Below are 17,279 nucleotides of genomic sequence, written 5' to 3'. Positions count from 1 at the left end.
TGTAAATATTTTCTCAATATTCAGCATCGTCAAATCATAGTGAAAGCACTAATTCAATAATGATATTGCTGAAAATTACAGACTGTGTATCCTTTCGGTAGATTTTTACAACAATGTATTTTGACGAGAAACGACAGGTTCTTGCCGACCAACTCGGACGGGTTGTCAATAAAGACGTTGTCCTCTTCGGTGTATTCATCCCCGTAGTCATTGCATGGCACCAGCTCGGTCTGTAAATATATGTCATCAAAGATAATGCAGGCAAAGCGCTCGCGCTGGCTATTATACGCTAGACTGCGATTATGTGTTTATATTAAACAAGCCCTTATTCAGCCATCGTACTGTAGTAATCACCTTGCTAACAACGCAGATGGCACGTTATAACAGATTCAATTTTATTTGGGCAAGCTTGTAAAAACGATTATTCGGTGATCTTGTAAAAAAATTACCCTAAAAAGCTAATACTGGATAATGCTATATGAATTTTCCTTTTTCATTGGTTTTGCCGTTGTTACTTCTATTACAGCTTACCTCTACGAAACCGACAGGCTCTCCACGAAAGTTGACAACTTCAAGATTTTCGCGGACTCGCACAAAGTACATCAGTGGTTGCAGATACAGACGTGCGGTACCTATCCGCACGTCAGCGTCAGTATTCTCAAAAAATGGATCTGCACATTCGGGAACATCAATATTTTGACCTTGTTCCCCTCGACGGTAAAGTTTCCGCATCGCTAACAAACGCATTTCAAAGGTCCGTAGAGTCCATTCGAACCGTTGATTATAACGTGTGTGGAACACTGACACAAATATCTAAAGAAATAAAATAACTTCGATTGATGTCTTGTTAAAGATAGTCGGAAATTTCTGCTCAGTTCGTCTAAAGATTAATGGCAGAAATTCTGCATATATGCAATGTCGAATACGTGAAAAAATATATAATTAGTTTTGTCGCATTCACTGAAGGTACTTTCTGTGCAGTTTGAATATCTCCTACGTAATTTTACTGCTAACACACCGATGACACACCTCTGTCTGTCCATCAAGTCTCCCTTGCATTTCCGGTGTAACTAGTTGTACATCGTACTTGACGTCTTTCTCCAGCTCTTCGGCCATAACGTTGGCCTCGCCAATCTGAGGCAAAACCTCTAACATGCGTCGATTCAGAACACCAGCCTCTGGGGATAGATAGACACTCTATATTTAGGCGCATTTACATCATCTATTCGCACCCCTTCGTTTTTGCCTACTCGACATTTCAGAACGACTTCATAGCATGTTAATAAAACGACACAGAATAGATATGCAACGATTTAAAACATAGAATGAATGAAAGTACCAAGTGTGTTGTCTGTAGAGAAAACGATTCCATTGTTGGAAATGATTTCCTCGAATGCGCTCCAGTAGTTTATATCTGGTTCATCGGCGAAATGAACAGTTCGAGGCTCCTCTTTCGGGTTGCGGTATACATAAACGTGACGGCTGCCAAATAGTATTCTGAGGAGCAAGAAGAGTCACAAGGTGCAAAACTATCAAACTTTTGCAGTTTTGTATGCTTCACACACACACAAATACATCCCATAGTGGCGGAATTTCTCTAGCTTATGTAATTTTTTCAATCTTTAATACATCATCAGTAGCTTTTTACCGATCGTTGTTCTTCAGCTCTGTGCGTTTGCTGATTGTGTGTCCGTTGATTAACAATTTTGCGGTACGCGACACTGGCTCGATTTGAATGTTTCCTGATGGGGCTCGACTTAAAACTGCATGAATAGGTTCGATCCCGGGACCGACCAACACAGCCGTATTATCTTTGTCATTGCCTACTGTCACGTCGCCGTTGAAAACGAAATGAAGGATTCGATCCGAGGCCATCGGATCCATTGAAAGGTTGGACAAGTGTGGAAGTCTCTTTTTATCGCCCTCTTCACCAAACGTGCTAGTAATCTAATAGGCATAGCAAAGGAAAGTGCCTTAGTAACCAATGTACTCTACATATTGTTCAAAAAGTTATCAGGTGGAATCAATATGATTTAGATTGTTCAAACTGTATAGATACAGATATGAATGAATGAAAAATAAGTATACAAGCAGTGCTTCAGAAAAGGGCAAACTTATTTTCGTTGTTTAAAGTTGCTGGTCTTTACCTTGCAGTCTAATGACGATCTTGGTGCCATAAATAAAAAAAGTAAAAGACTTTGTCGTTAAGGTTATAATACACGAACTCTACGAGAATAACTATCTGCCATTTGCGCAGTTAAATCAATGTATATATAGTTTCTGTACTCACCGATTGGATAAACAATTCAGTAGCTTGCATCCTTTCGTTTAGCGGCTCCTTAAGACGTGCCATTCTTTTCTCGTACTCCTTTATTAGAGCCTTTGTTACTTCAACTGACTTTTTGACGTCGTCGCTTCGCTCCTCTGCAGAAAACAAAATTTATAGTTAATTAGTTTATTTAGCTTGAGCAATGTTTGTCTGTTTGGCATCACAAAAATCAGTTAATTCGTTAACAAAACCAGGAACAGTGTCTAATAGGAAAAATAATGAAGAATAGTAAGCAAGTTGCATTTTGAATTTAAAAACGTTTTCTGCCTTTCGCCATTCCAGGCCACAGCCTGGAGTGCCTCGCAACTTCTAACATCTACGTTCTACTAAACAGAACTTTTTATGAAATTTGGTTAAGGTTTGTGCATCTAGATCTATTGACTTAAATGGTAACTATACAGGTCTACCTATCACGAATGTCTGGAGCCAATGACCAACAACCTTTTTGCAGAGACTCGAGTTTTTTCTTCGATGCTTCGATGTCCGTTTTGAGATCCTTCTGAAGATCATTAAAAAAAATCTCGTTCCGTTTCACCGTAACTACTCCGACCTTTGCTACTTCTGCGAATTGTAGTGTCCTTAACGTCGTACGGTAGCTTGTGTCTTCCGGAGCTATTGTCGCGATCTGGAATGACATATTTTTGAGTATGTAGTCCCCGTGATATTTTGCAATGGGAGTTGAAAGACCATTTACTGTGTTCATTATAAAGCGAATATACCATTCCTATTATTTGTAAATATTAGTTACTACTTTTAGTGGCGTTACCGGGATTGTTAATAGAAAAACGCGTAGGATCACGACACAGCAAAATAAAAACAAGAATACTTTTGACTTTCTCAATTTGATGAAATTTACCTGAAGTCACTTTTAAGAGACGATAATTGTTAATCAAGAGACAGGCATTCTAACGTTGTAAAAATTTAGCAACCAGCAAATTGAGAAAGCAGAATAGAGAATAAACTTTCTGGACAATCTAACGCGTGTTATATTTCTATTTCATAAGACTTTTCATTATACTTGTTACTTATAGTTGTAATTGAAACGGGCTCCCAGAGTAACACTCACCATATATACATACGCATTGAGCCCAAGTGCTTTCTGCAGGAGTTTGGTTAGGACAGAATCTTCAAAAGGTACCCGAGCTTTAGACGGCTTAGAAACTCCTGTAATCTGTGTATTTTGGTTTTCCTCTTCTGAGACTGTTGTGGCCTCATTTTTTTCACTTTGAGCCGCCCAAGCTCGCAGGCATCCCTCCAGCGCTAAGAGGGATTCATTGAATTGCTTGGCTGCTAGAGCCCATTGGTCATTAGAGTCAGGATCTTCAGCTAATGTAGCCAATTCACTAAAATAAACACCAAAAATAGAGCAGTGGCTGTCATGGTGCGTCATACAATTGAAAATGACTGTTTTCATCAACGAGCGGTCCCAGTCAGTTAAGTCATTTCTAAAATTTCAATTTCGCGAGTTCCAGTATGACTCTAGCTAAAGCCATTGAAACCATACTGAAAGTCGCAATTTTGGATTCGAGATCTTTCCACCACCGAGTACCTTCCAGCTGCTTCAATGATAGTAATAGTTGAAGATCTGCAAAGTTCTTTATTGTGCATTTTTCGTCTTTGGTCCAACCGTAGCCTGAGAACGAGGTTACCGTATCTGCAAAAATACACATTCCAAGCAACGCACTGTAATTTAGATTGTCTGTTAAAAATAAAACGAAGCCTAAAGTATAAATGGTCATACCTGTAATAACAGTTCAATATCTATCAAAATGCATCGTTCCTGATTTAAGAAAAATTCGAATCAGTAAATAAACTTTTCATTTCATATAAAATTAGACACTTATAACATTTTTACTCTGAGTATGTCATTCAAAGATCATTTATTGTGTTTCTAATGAAAGAATACACTAAAACCTTACTTTGTCTCCCTTCTAGTAGATGTAGCGTGAACTGCTCGATTTACCAAAGCCCTTTCAATAATCGCAGCGAGTTCTTTATATGTTGCAATGCTATATTCAACCAGCTCCTGAACTAAACACACAATCGCATAAACGGATGGCTTGATAATTAATTAAATAATTATTTCGACAGTTAATCTCAATATTTGTACGTTTTCTCAAACTATTTAACAGAGTTTGCTTATAGAGTTTTGGCTTATTCTTGACCCTTACTTCGCCTTAAATGAGAATACCTGGGCCACCATGTGCGCCTGAATTTAATAGACGAAACTTTACCACTGCACTACTCTGAGATTCAATACAGTTTCTGAAGATAAACTAATTAAGGTTTATCTTAATTAACTGTCGTTCAAGCAAACTGGTTTTTATTCACTTACTAAAATATCCGGTTTTCGGGCACTTGTAAAAATTAAGTGGTTTGATTTTCTCGGCTAACAAATCAATAGCCTGTTCGTCGAAAATTTCAAATACGCTGAAGGTTACCTCAACCCACAGAAGATCCTGGAATGAAGATATATGAATTTCTCAGTGTGCCGAGCGTTTTTAGCACAATATGAATAACTGAATAATAATCGCGGTACCTTTTACATGCATCCCTCGAAGAGACCAGAATCGTCGATCAATCAGCACCATCAGTTCCGAAAAATGTCCTTTCTTAGTGTACAAGCAAATAGATGACCTTATAAATGATGAGTCAAGCCAGGTCCAATTATGGTCAAGTTCTTAAAAAATTTCAACGATTTAGGCATGAAACAATGTCGATATATTAAAACGACGAATGAAATGTGTGTGGCCTGCCACCTACAGTTCCAACAATATTAGCAAAAAGAGATGATCCTTTGTCGCACAAAATTTCTAATTACACTAAATGCTTATTTAATCTAATATACTAGTTTGTTTACATAGCGGTAAATACGATTATGTTAAACAAGGCACATTATTTTTTCCAACTACAAATAAAGCGGCCAGTTAAAGTGAGACAGACTTATAAGAAGTTTAACATGGGTTTCGAAGTTCTGCCTGCTTTCTTCTGAAGAGGTCGTGTTACTCCTACTAAGGTAACGTTTTAACTGATTATTGCGTACAAATTTTAGTACGATGATAATACCTTGTCTGTGATACGTCGTTTTTCCGACTGGTAAAAAAGATCATCGTATATTCGAAGTGCTAAACCCTTGTTTTCGGCTGTTCCAAACAATGTATAACTTTTTCCCGACCCTGACTCGCCATAGGCTATTATAGTTGAGTCCAAACCATCCCAAAGACATTTCACGATTTCTTGACCAATCTGTAATAAAACATCGATTCACATCCACACATATACATAAGCAATATTATCTTTTAAAGAATTTTTGTTTTTCTATATTTCACAGGGTTTCCAAAACGTATCATACAGTTTACAATTGGTATACGAATGTGACCCACCTGAATGTGTATTATGCCTTGGGTTGCGTACTGCTGACCTCTCTCGTGATCACTGTCCGCCGATAAGTACCCGTTGTCTAGCCGGACGAATCTATCGAATATACACAGAGTTCAACACATGGCTTTACTTACGTTGATATTAAATATGTATAAATGGATTAACACGACTGATGTTATAGTACAATTATAGACAGAAAATATGGGAAGGTCAGCTTAGAGTTCAGGCCAGCGTATAGTTTTCGATAGAAAAAATAAGCTTTTAGGTGAAAGTTAAGACCGAAAAGAATCAGTATTTACTTCTTTTTAACTACAAAGTTAAATTTTGCCTGACTGCAAACTTTCCTCTGTCGTAACTGCGAACTTTCTTTTGCCTTGTCTCTCCTTTTTCCTAAATTTTTTTTTATTTTTATACACATAATTCACGTTGTATATGTACTGTAGCTGTCATATTAACATACCCATCATGAGACCAGTAACATCTTTCGAAGGGAAATCTTTGCATCCTACTAGGTGAATGATCTGAATTTAGCAATCGGACTTCGTGTGCATCCATACTGACACATATGGCTGGTTTGCGCAGATAACCGCTAGAAGAGACAAAAAATGAATCAAATCAACTATGCGCGCATAAGTGTTTATACTATTTAAATGAATTTTTATTCATCATATAGATTATTAAATACAGAAATCAGTTCTTTTTCTTCGTTCTTGCATGTGTTGGTTTTGTAATCTAACTTCGATAGGCCTTTGTGTACCTCTGGCAAGTTATTATTCCATTTCTCTATTTTTTTATGGCTTATTGCAGCTAGTCAGCTAGCACAGAAGATACCCTATAAGATTAGGTATGTTTATTACTCGCATTTGCAATTATAATTTTGATTTTGACTTAACTAGTCCTTATAATAACTTGTTACATTACTGTAGTTGTTCTTTCCTTATAATAAACCATTCTGGGTATACACAGATTGGTGTACGAGAAACTGAGCTACAAAACTTCATAATATTTCACCCTGATTCGAATCGCTTGCTATTCAGGTGCGTTCGGCTGTTAAGCTTACATTTACTCCGAGGTCATGCTTCGGTGGGTTCAGAGGGTGGGGCAATGTGGTTCTAGAACTAACTAGAGTATTATAGTGGGCGCTTGTAAAGCTAATACTATACATATATTGTAGTACTATTGCTATTATTTAAAGGTTCTATTTGATCAGTTTAAGGTCTAATCGGATTTCTTTATAGCACGGTATCATACACTTCGGTCTCAGTGTGATATCATCCGAACCTAACGCAATGTGACGGCTGTAAATAGTTCTCCTTGAAATTTAAAGAAGCGAACGCCCGGTGGACACGGGGATCTTCGAAACTTCAACCCGAATACTTTCGAAACCCAACCCGAATTAGTTTTCTTAATTAAAATTATTTTGAAAATCATTAGCCCATCATTAACGACGATCATTAGCTTGAGACAGGTTTAACTAAACGTCTCTATACTTGGGAAGGCTAAAAAATAATTAAACATACATCGCGTCCAGAACTTCGCAACGATTGTCGTTTGCTTTAAGCTCGTTGATGTAATAAATACATATAATACAATTGTTTATAAGATGCTTTCTTGAATAAAATAAAATCGTTCTACACTTTCAGGTAAGCTGTTAATAAGCTCTAAAGCAACCTTGAACAGAATAACGATGGCGTCCTTTAGCACACCTCACTCAAAGAAAAACTCGTCAGCCTGCTAACATCTAAAAACAAATACCAGATATTCCAAACACCTTTCCTATATCATGCGTAGCGTTATCTTGTTTTGTAAATCTCAAAAACTAAAAACAAATATTGTATAATGGTATATTCCTGTTACCTTTTATTAACAGGTAAACAATAAAGTATGCCTTAATTTCTTTTTACTACCATTGTAAACACCAAGCACAAGCTTTAGCAAAAACCTATTCAACTATTTAATATCAGATAGCCAAATCCACTCTACTATTAATTTTAACCATCTAATGTAAAAATATCAAGTTATCAATAAGTTATAATTTATAACAGATGAATGCAAATTAATATCTTAGAGAACGATACAATTTTGTTTGATGCGAACCTTAAATTGATTAAATGGTCATTCTTACGAGGTAAACAGTGACCAACAAACTCCGAGCTGCATACTTTTTGTGGGCGGTAGCCTAAAGAAAGCTATTTAGCGCAACGTCGCAGCTTTTTTTCAAAGTTACCTCGACTTGGGAACCTAGGGTTGTCTCACAGACAATAGAATCCTTAAGTAAAAATGTTAAAATAAATGTTAAGTAAAAACAAATCAAGTAACCATTTTTCGTTCTGCAGTCGTTTATAATGTCTAGCGTAGCTCTACCGTGAAGTTTGCAAAGCTTAGCCGACTTATCTAGTAAGTTTATCCCTGTAAGTTTGTATCACCAATTCAACGGTAAACGTTGCACTGTTGCTTTCTAGTCCGGCGAGCTGATACGCTTACAATACCGATATATGCCTGGTCGTTTTAACGAACCGAGAGGTAACTTCGCTAAACGAAAATACCGTGAATTCATGGAAACGTAGATGACAACACAGATAGGATGAACAAAGGTTTATTGATCAGTAGAGTTATCATTAAAACCAGAAAAAAAAGTGTGTGCTGTAAGGTTCTGCCAAAGGTAAACAGGAAACTTACCCCGTTAGACTCCTAAACACAACGAAAGGCCTCACCCGAATTGCCACTCGCACTGGAACCCTTTCCTCCACTGGTAGTGTAATTTTTCGAGATTCATCTCTTTGTTTGGCCCTATCAAGTAGTGATAACTGGGACTTCGAAATAAAAGAGCTTCTTTGGGAATACAGTCCGCTCAGAATTTTGTCAGAAGCCAATGAAAAGCGTCGAATCTCCGTCTTGGTGTTTACCGTCCCAGTGAACGGTCTTTTAATAGGAGTAGACGCCTTTGTTGGGACACTGGAAGCTTTTGCAGATGACGAAGTTCGATCCGGAAAGATCTCTTCATTTACACTGTGTAAAGATATCTTCGACATTTTTAACCGGAGGTACTTTGTCGTCACACTATTCCGATGCCCTCTCTCTAAAGCATACAAATTTTTTCCTCAACACATTAATACTGCTTGTGCTTCCTATGCGCTATCACATGCGCCCCTAAAGGTGTTTTTGCAGTTAGGAAAAAATCCGTTCTATCGCTCACACGATCGTTGCGACCATTCCAACGCAACTCTTTTCAGGGTACCGCTTGTGAAACATATTCATCGTATTAACACCTGTTGGGGGCTGTACTTAGCTTTTGACTACTGGGGCATCAGCCCGAAGGATCACATGACGGATCATGATTTTTTTTCTTTGGAACCTCATTTTAAGATACTGCCATTTTCCTTTTAATTAAGAAATTACAGTCGCGTTGGGAGTCTTACTAATTTTTTCATTTAATTTAGGCAAATCTACGAAGACTAGGATTTCATGGCTGGCTCCACCTAAGAGAAAAGGCACGTTAGCAGTTCTGTTAGTAACCGGGTCGTGCGGTGCTCATCTAGGTCGAGTGAGAGAGGGTCGCCCTAACAGAAAACCAGTCCCATGTGGTGCAGCAGGGCAAGGGTAGGAGGCAGACGAGTTGCTAGAGATTAGGATGTATTGGCCACAAGTAAGTATAGCGAAATCTATGATAGTCGATTAACTAAGAATTGGGGCAATAATATCTCTGAACTCAGCATATAAAATTACCTATACATGAGCAATCGTAAAATGGCCGTATTTTCCAACGTATTATCGAAAAGCATAAACGGGGAAAGAAATCTTATCTCTATAATTTAAGTGATAATATTGATGTTTTTATACTAGCATACAAACCGTGAGATAATTGCGTGGAAAGCGAATCACTGGCGCAAATCTTTGAGGTGAAATTATTCCCTTATACATTGAAGATCGACAGCTGCATCCTTTTGCAACTATAGTGATCTCGCAAGGGGAGAAATGCTTTTTATTAGGTATTAAAGAAAACAATGAAATAAATAGACGTAATTGTATCCATTGCATACTGGCGGATTTCCACCACGTCACTTTATATGAAAAACGTAAAACTGACATGTACGTCAACTAATATAATATTAGGTACATTCAGTACCGCTAAGTCTCATTTTTTTTGGAAGCGCGTAATTAACTTAAAGCAAAAACGATTCAAAATTAAGCTACCTGCCTGTGATCTTCTTTCAAATAAGCCTAATTATATCTTAAGGTAGTTCTTAACTTTAAAAACTCGTACCGTTGCCTCTCTAAGCAAACTACTATTTCATCTACTTATTGCAGTCTGTGCTGGTTATCGTTGGTTCTTTATTTCTTCTTCGAAAACGGGATTAGCTACCGAAGGCAATAATATGACGCTGCTGTTCAGTGAACACTTTTAGGGAATTTTACCTAGGCCAGAATACGTTGCCTACGTTGGCTAAGGGTCGAACTATAATGAAAAGCCAGTGAAGAGATTTCCCGCGCATTTGAGTGTACCTACTTAGCACACTGTCGCTTATACAGCTCCGAAAGCGACCTAATTAAGTTAGACCTCGATCCCTCCGTCCTCGGCTTAGTCTGATATATTAATATAACAGCATCTCTCCCGTACACCTCTCAGATCCTTTTTCGCATAGGCTAGCTGAGTTGACCGTAGTGTGGCATTGCTTTGTTTATAGGCACAGCGTTGTCCACTCTTCAGTGCAACGGGATATTGTCCGGAATGCTCACTCAGCTATTGGCGAGATTTTGCTGTATAGGCTGTGGCCCATGTTATAGCGGTCAGTAGGTTTGGGTCAAGTTTAAGCCACAGGCCATCCACGTTGGCCCTTGTCCTTCCCCCGTCACCTTTGCGACGAAGAGCATAAGCATAGCCGACCTAGATTCAACGAGCCGAAGCAAAATTGGCGCAGGTAGTACGGCACCCATAGTACGTACTTCACAGTTACAGAAAATGCAGGCAAAAGTCTAATAGTGTAACTGTGCACAATCCTGAGCAGCAATCAACGATTATATCATGGTTGAGGCTAATTCGGTTTATGACAAACCGCGCATCTAGTTCAAGATCGGAGCCGTTGCTTCCCTGTTGTTCAAAATTTATTGCCCGTCTAATCATCATTCAATTAAGGTGCATGAAGCAGCAGAACTCTTTACGATGCTCCTTGTACTTGCCAGCTGTACATGCTTTTACTGAAATATCAATTAAATCAAGCAATATAATATTTTTTGTACGATAGCCTTATACGTTTGTTTAAGAACAAAAGTAAGAACATTGCTCGAATTCAGCAGCATTACTGAATATGAAAATGGATGTCTATCGTTTAACAAAAAAAATTTCTAGGATTTGACGAGCTGTCAAAATAAATCAATTATCTGATGATCAAACGAATCCGAGTCACGCCTTTTTATCTAAGTATAGATAGGATAAATCAATTCTAATATTATCTCGAAGAAAGCAACATTTACGTAGTTGATCATTATTACTATTGTATGAAAAACCTAATGCCGAGGAAAGCAAAGGCACTCATTTGTAAAACAACTCAGTTATCTTGGACCTTCATTTTGTCTGCCGCCCTTGATTCCATATAGAAAACACGCGCTAAAGAAGAGGTTAAATATTAAATACACCTATTTTTAAGCTAAACCTCTATATACTTTTGATAAAAAAACAAAAAATCATGAAAAAACATGTAGCTCTTGTTTATAACTTTATTCTCTTTACGTCAAACTGTAACGTTAAAATACTTTCGCATAACACATTTATCGTGGAAATACAAACATATTAGTACTAAGATTTCACCCATAGACATTTAAACATAGCTTGATAAATTTGACGCACGTGTTCCATAGTTTAAACGTTCTATGTGGGTACCGCCTTCAATAGAATTTGCTATTTATTATTACCTCTATAAGAATCTAGAAACACCGCTGTATATAAGAATATGTCATTTTAATATAAACTTCTAAGGTACGTTTTTTAGAGAGCTTAGTCTTCATGTTTACGATCCTACAGAAGATTTTGCATTTTAGACTTGAATATTTTACTCAAAAGTAATGTCACATACACGTAACCATGTTCGGTGTACATTTTGGATTTCGAAAAGCATATAAGGTTATATTTTACATAATAACTTAATTAAGCCAAAATGGTAGTACTACAGAAGCCTTACCTATTTGACTCCTCCTATTTGTGATGAAGCACCTAGAATTTCGTCCCATGATGCCAACAGTCATCTTGTTACGGAGTCGCTTCTGTTATTTCATTCTCATAAGCTCAATGACTAGCTCAATAACGTTTTGATTTACGTAAGCTCTCATTGACCTGATAGATGTGGAGATGCATTGCGTCGTCGGTGCCCATAGCGTTAGGGAAATTGCTCACTGGAGGCGTCTGTAGGACAAAAGTTCCATTTGGCGTAGCACAAGTTGGCAAACCACCTACCAGTCCATAGAATGGCGGTTGGTGCTGCCATGGCGTATAAAGTGCGCCGTGACAGCATACAGCATTAGCAGCTGCTGGTACTACCGCAGCAGTTGCAGTACCGGAAGGTATAGTGGCGGCGTCACTTGCAACTGGCATCATGCCGCCATGCGCAGATGTAGCCATTTCGGGTGTTCCCCAACTCCAGCGATCGTACGTACGCGTGTTGCGATGTCTACTGTCACAGTGTGCTTCCTCAGGCATTCCGACGCTATGAGATCGCTGACGCATTATCGTTTGCTGAACAACGCGTTCCCGCTCGTTTGAATCGCAACAGTTTCGGGAGCCAGGATCTGTACCATGTCGATGATGTTCTCGAGGTCGAGACACCGATCGTCGTCGCACTGGACGTCGGCGAGGTTGATACGACTGGACCTCTTCCCTGTTTACAGGGCAGCAAGAACAATTCACTCGGTGCCATACCTGCGCGTAAGTGGCTTCATTGAGGTTTCTGAGACCATCATAAATTGCTTCATCATCATCGTCTGTTGTTGCTTCATCATAAGCGCGGCATGGACCCATTGAGTTCTTCTCACAAGTCTGGGGGCAGTGAGGTTCAACAGCCATAAAATTCGGCGTTTCAGCTGCTAGATTGGATGAAGGTCTAGATCCTATCGAACAACACGGTCGACCTGTTGGCGGCAAATGTATTGGCTTAATATCTAGTGAGGATCTGGACCGGATTTCTGTGAAGTACGATTTTTCTGATCTTGATTCTCTTGACTCGGCTCTTGCATGACCACTAGCTATTCCGACGTTTTCTCGTAGCTCGTCATCGTCATCTTCCTCAGATGAAGTAGCCTCGCGATTTGAATGAACGTCCACAATCGCTCGCTGGCTAGGGTCCGGACCGGGAACGTTGTAGAATTTAAGAAGATCGCCAATAGGCATACGTTGCTCGGTATGAGCTAAAACCGTTTCGTTCCAGCTGAGGTTTATCAGGCCGGTAACTTTAAGCGTGCTTTCAAGATACGCAAATCCCGGCTCTCCACGAAATTTGTCGATTGACTCAGGAGAGAGGACAACCTCTACGTTTAACTGCCACAATATCGCCCGAATATTAAAATAATTGTCTTTCTGGCATGCAGACCGGTACGTGATCGTAGCTTTATAGCGACTGTTTAACTCAGGCAAAATCTGCAACGATTCAATAAGCGAAAGCGCTTATGGAAATAGGAATAGTACGCGCATAGTGCGGTATACCTATGAGTTAACGTCTATTTAGCTACATTACAAATTTACACTTCTTGTTTCATAAATAAATACAATAAAGAAGCTTGATTGCATTTATCGTATATACTACTCACCTGTGCAGCTCGAAGTATGCCAGGAGTAATAGCGTCTAACTTGAATATTACCTGCAATTAGCGCAAATCCAGTAATGATCTAGTATACGGATCGTTCACTTGTGTTTAGGCAAATGCAATCGTATTGTAAAAAGGAGCGTATTAGCTACGAAATTTTTCCTCTTTGGATCGGTGAAACTGTCCCACGATAATACTATAATGCATAGCGGCGCATCGTATCTCAGGCATACTGCGCCAAATCTTGTGGACATAATCGCAGCTCTGGCAAATGAAAACCCGCTGTGTCACATATGGTGTGACAAATGTGTAACTATATGCCGGTTCTTTTCGGCCCTTTCCAGCCTTACTGAGTCATGGCTTTTATTATTTAGTATTATTACCGTCATTTTTCTCTCTTAAGTACTGATAAACTCCAAATAGGCAAGGGTGATGGCAAGCTTGAATCTGCATTTCAGATCCTCTACAAATAGCGGTGTGTCGCTTAGAAGGTGCACGTATCTGTTTATTGATAAACGATGTAGCGTATTAAGAAAGAAAGTTAAACTCTATCAAGTCCTTCAAGCTGTTTCGATGAGTAATGATACTAGGCAATTCGGATTTCGTACGAAACAATTGGAGCCACCTTTATTTCGAACAAGACCAGCCCCGTGCGCGAGAGAAGATAGGGCGTCACTGGTCGCACTTAACGTTCCTGAAAGGTCCGGCCGTCCTTCAGAGTGAACAAATCCATGAATTTTAAGCAACATGAATAGTTTATCGTTTTACCTTTGTATAATTCTATCTGAAAAAGAAACCTTTTTTTTTCTTTTATAAACTGAGATGCCAGATTCTCACAATGCCAGTCGTTTTGTAGCTTAGCGAAGATTCCTGTAATGAAGCGCCCACCATAGGTGTTATGTTTTCTTTTTAAACACTGCTGGCAAAGCTTCATGGATATTTAATCAAGTAATACTTGGCGTATTTATTTGATTGGATCATGAACATACGACTGGCTCATATGAATATTAGTTTTGCGTCATTTATATACTTTCTTTTTTTATCTAAATGTACCTAAAATAGGTCCTTTTATTGCATCTATGTCTGGTACTTGCCGCTAAACGTTGTTCCAGATGGCTGACCCTAGCACGAAACAAAGGACTGGCCTGGCGGTCGAGACACACGACATATGACCTCAGTACATGTCGCCGTGGGCCAGCTAATCCTGCATGATTTTTGTCCCATCTGTATAACTCTACTGTCATGCAAGGAAAGCACTAAGCCATACGCAAGTAGTCGTCTCGACGTAGAATACGTGATATACTATAATTAAATTGGTTTGAGAGACCTTCTTGCCGTTTCGTCACATCCATGTCAAACACAGAAATGTGTTTAAATGCATATAAGTGTGAAAAAAATAGGCACCTTGTATCCGGAAATGAGGTATTGGCGTTCATGTTGAGGCAGGCGAACTTCGTCGTCGCTGAAACAAACCTCACTAGGCATTTCGATGCCCTCGAAACTAGGATGATTTGCTCGAAATATTCGATATAACCGTTCGTTATGCTTGGTGGCACGTAATACCACGATTCCTTTCCCTTTCCACAGATGCGGCCTTGTTACTGTCCCTCGAAAGAAATTCATGTCGAAAATATTCTGGCCAATCGACATCCTGGCAGTAATCGGTATAACAGCATAAAGAGGAATTAACATAGCATAAGGTGGAAGTACGCTTTTCTAGCCTAAATATGACGCTTTATGTACACTCCATTAATAGCACATAGTGAGTATGATATTCAGTTACAGCAGAATTTATGGAAATAATTCGCTGACAGTATTTTATGTACATCTTACCCGTATAATTCTGGATAATTAGAAGAGAGAATCTGCGCTTGTACATGTTCTCCATGGTTTCTACGGTCGTTAAGATTATGGCATCCTTCGCATAGCATAAAGCGTCAAAAAATAAAATCGACACTGCCCGCATGCGATAAACTGTTGAGACGATTAGGAAATCACATATTATGCATCTTGCTATCTCAAGAATCGTAAGGTTTGTATATATAATACATTTGTTGTAGATTAGATTTAGAACTGTGGTAGTATATGAACAAGAAATACATCTTAATAACCAAATATCAAAACAATTTAAATGTTTCAAGATTGCACCTATTAAAATCGCCAAGATGCTAAAGGCACTGCTTGGCATGAGTGACTCTCCAAAACACTGTACAAGATAGCAGTCGAAATGCTCACTAGATCAGGATTAATTAGTTGAGTTAAACAATTCAGCGTTGTAAATGTAAGAGAAAAGTGGTAAATTGTAGAAACTACTACTAGAAACTGAGTTCTGATGATGGAAACCCAAACAGGTTTCCTTTAAATCTGCTCAGCACAATGGCTCATCCTTCTACTAAGATGACAACTGTCTTACTCATCTTTTAGTGCAGGCTGTTGCAGTGACATCACTTTGCTCTTTATTCGAGTCTTTGCATCGTTGAATGATTAAGCGCAATCATGAATGTTCTACACAACAATAGAGTCAGAAGTGCTTGGACCGTCAACCAGTACTATCATCAAATTTATGTACAAGGCATTATGCATTAACTACTATACCCGTGTCTGCGCCAACTGTAATTAAAGTACATAAACATCACATATGAATAACTAGTCTGCATGTAGGTATGAACATACTGTTTTAGAAGTAGTATATTGATTTGAATTTTTCCTCGAATCACGTCATTTCGGAACTATTATAATATTCCAAGTCTCTATAGTACAGGGTTCACCCTGTTGTATTTCTAGAGCCTTGCCGTACGACTGTATAGCCATGGAGGCCACAACAACAAATGAACAAAAACTTTCACTTACTCTTCGTGTCGAGCTGTATCAGTCTCATGGACTGGCTCAACTGCGGCAAAGAAAGCAGGGCTTGCCAACAAAATGCTAGCATATACACCTACACCTAACAAAAAAAAGTCCACTCCACTGTGCTCGTCTTACAGTACCCCCTAACAGAGCATAATCGTACATACACGCGCTAAGCGGAATCGAATCGGTTTCGAAATGGAACACTTTCGTGGCAAACGACGCCAATGCCACATGAAACAAATGGATAATGCCTGTCCAAGGTGTGACGTATATGACAGAAAAGCTACGTACTTAAATGAAGCTACAAACCAACGTGGCTGCTGTAGTCAGTCACGTTTCACGTATGCACATATCAGCTGGCACACATGAGCGCTTGGCGCCAACACAGTTCGACAAGGATATACTGCAACCACGATATACCGGGCCGGTAGCTGCGATTCTAAGGTTTTCTAAGTTTCTAAGGTCTAAGGTTCTAAGTAAGGACCACGGACTGTTTGTGTAAAAAATTAAGCGCAAGAAAAAATGCGTGTCAAAGCAACTTACTAACTAAACAGACGACAACAGCCAGTTATGCTAACTCTTCTATGGGCTTTGAAAGCCTGCATTATCAACAAGCTGTTAAGTCGAGGAAGGCGCGAGATACGTGATGCACTAAAGCGAATTAATCTATCGCTATCTATTGATCTTACTTCTGTAAGATATAGTTCGACGTTAAGTTCCGATTACCGATGCTGATAGTCTTTATACAAAGATAAATCCTCAACTACGGCCTTTATTCAAGAAGAGATGGCCCATTTCTAGTCCTACTAGGCAGACAAGCTAAAAAATACTTGATATCAAATGAGTAAGAACCTAAATCAATAACGCTATATTCTCACTATGCATCTAATGTTTAGAAAAGTATATATATAGTACTGTCTAAAAGAAG

The 17,279-nt window shown here is 38.9% G+C and overlaps 2 protein-coding genes across 16 annotated transcripts in view; both read right to left on the bottom strand.

The window, feature by feature from the left end:
* The window catches only part of LOC111248446 (kinesin-like protein KIF28), a 27,010-nt gene extending 14,986 nt beyond the window's left edge, over window positions 1–12,024 (bottom strand). For 7 of the 11 annotated variants that reach the window (XR_015324579.1, XR_015324578.1, XM_086984730.1 and 4 more), the window contains exons 1-15: window positions 8,390–9,187; window positions 6,171–6,299; window positions 5,713–5,803; window positions 5,396–5,575; window positions 4,665–4,788; window positions 4,249–4,360; window positions 3,879–3,983; window positions 3,396–3,672; window positions 2,771–2,954; window positions 2,291–2,424; window positions 1,649–1,947; window positions 1,340–1,497; window positions 1,030–1,178; window positions 532–813; window positions 84–230 (exon numbers count right to left, since the gene is read on the bottom strand). Coding sequence is in view for 9 of the 11 variants with exons in the window: in XM_086984730.1 (XP_086840856.1) it covers window positions 84–230; window positions 532–813; window positions 1,030–1,178; window positions 1,340–1,497; window positions 1,649–1,947; window positions 2,291–2,424; window positions 2,771–2,954; window positions 3,396–3,672; window positions 3,879–3,983; window positions 4,249–4,360; window positions 4,665–4,788; window positions 5,396–5,575; window positions 5,713–5,803; window positions 6,171–6,299; window positions 8,390–8,742 (2,724 nt within the window). In the remaining 2 variants the exon portion in view is untranslated. Of the gene's footprint in view, window positions 1–79; window positions 231–531; window positions 814–1,029; window positions 1,179–1,339; window positions 1,498–1,648; window positions 1,948–2,290; window positions 2,425–2,770; window positions 2,955–3,395; window positions 3,673–3,878; window positions 3,984–4,248; window positions 4,361–4,664; window positions 4,789–4,868; window positions 5,010–5,395; window positions 5,576–5,712; window positions 5,804–6,170; window positions 6,300–8,389; window positions 9,188–11,886 lie in introns of those variants that run through there. The other 4 variants (XM_086984733.1, XM_086984731.1, XM_022800840.2 and 1 more) reach the window with 4 other exon arrangements.
* Window positions 11,408–17,225, bottom strand: LOC111248449 (uncharacterized). Of its 5 annotated transcripts, XM_086984737.1 has the most exons (7): window positions 16,352–17,225; window positions 16,097–16,111; window positions 15,335–15,475; window positions 14,906–15,152; window positions 14,596–14,646; window positions 13,505–13,555; window positions 11,408–13,334 (listed from the first exon to the last, which is right to left on the bottom strand). In XM_086984737.1, the coding sequence occupies exons 3-7, from the start codon at window positions 15,430–15,432 to the stop codon at window positions 12,003–12,005; spliced, it is 1,779 nt and encodes a 592-aa protein (XP_086840863.1). In that variant the 5' UTR covers window positions 15,433–15,475; window positions 16,097–16,111; window positions 16,352–17,225; the 3' UTR covers window positions 11,408–12,002. The 5 variants fall into 5 exon arrangements, with proteins under 5 accessions (XP_086840863.1, XP_086840864.1, XP_086840865.1 ...); XM_086984738.1 differs by lacking the exon at window positions 14,596–14,646 and having other exon boundaries at window positions 16,352–17,196; XM_086984739.1 differs by lacking the exon at window positions 15,335–15,475 and having other exon boundaries at window positions 16,352–17,196.
* Window positions 17,226–17,279: the final 54 nt, after the last annotated feature.

Source organism: Varroa destructor, unplaced genomic scaffold, assembly GCF_002443255.2.
Source record: "Varroa destructor unplaced genomic scaffold, Vdes_3.0 BEIS01000003.1, whole genome shotgun sequence".
In the NCBI taxonomy this organism is placed as follows: Eukaryota; Metazoa; Arthropoda; class Arachnida; order Mesostigmata; family Varroidae; genus Varroa; species Varroa destructor.
Note: the sequence above shows the minus strand (reverse complement) of the source record. Positions and strands in the feature narration are given on the sequence as shown.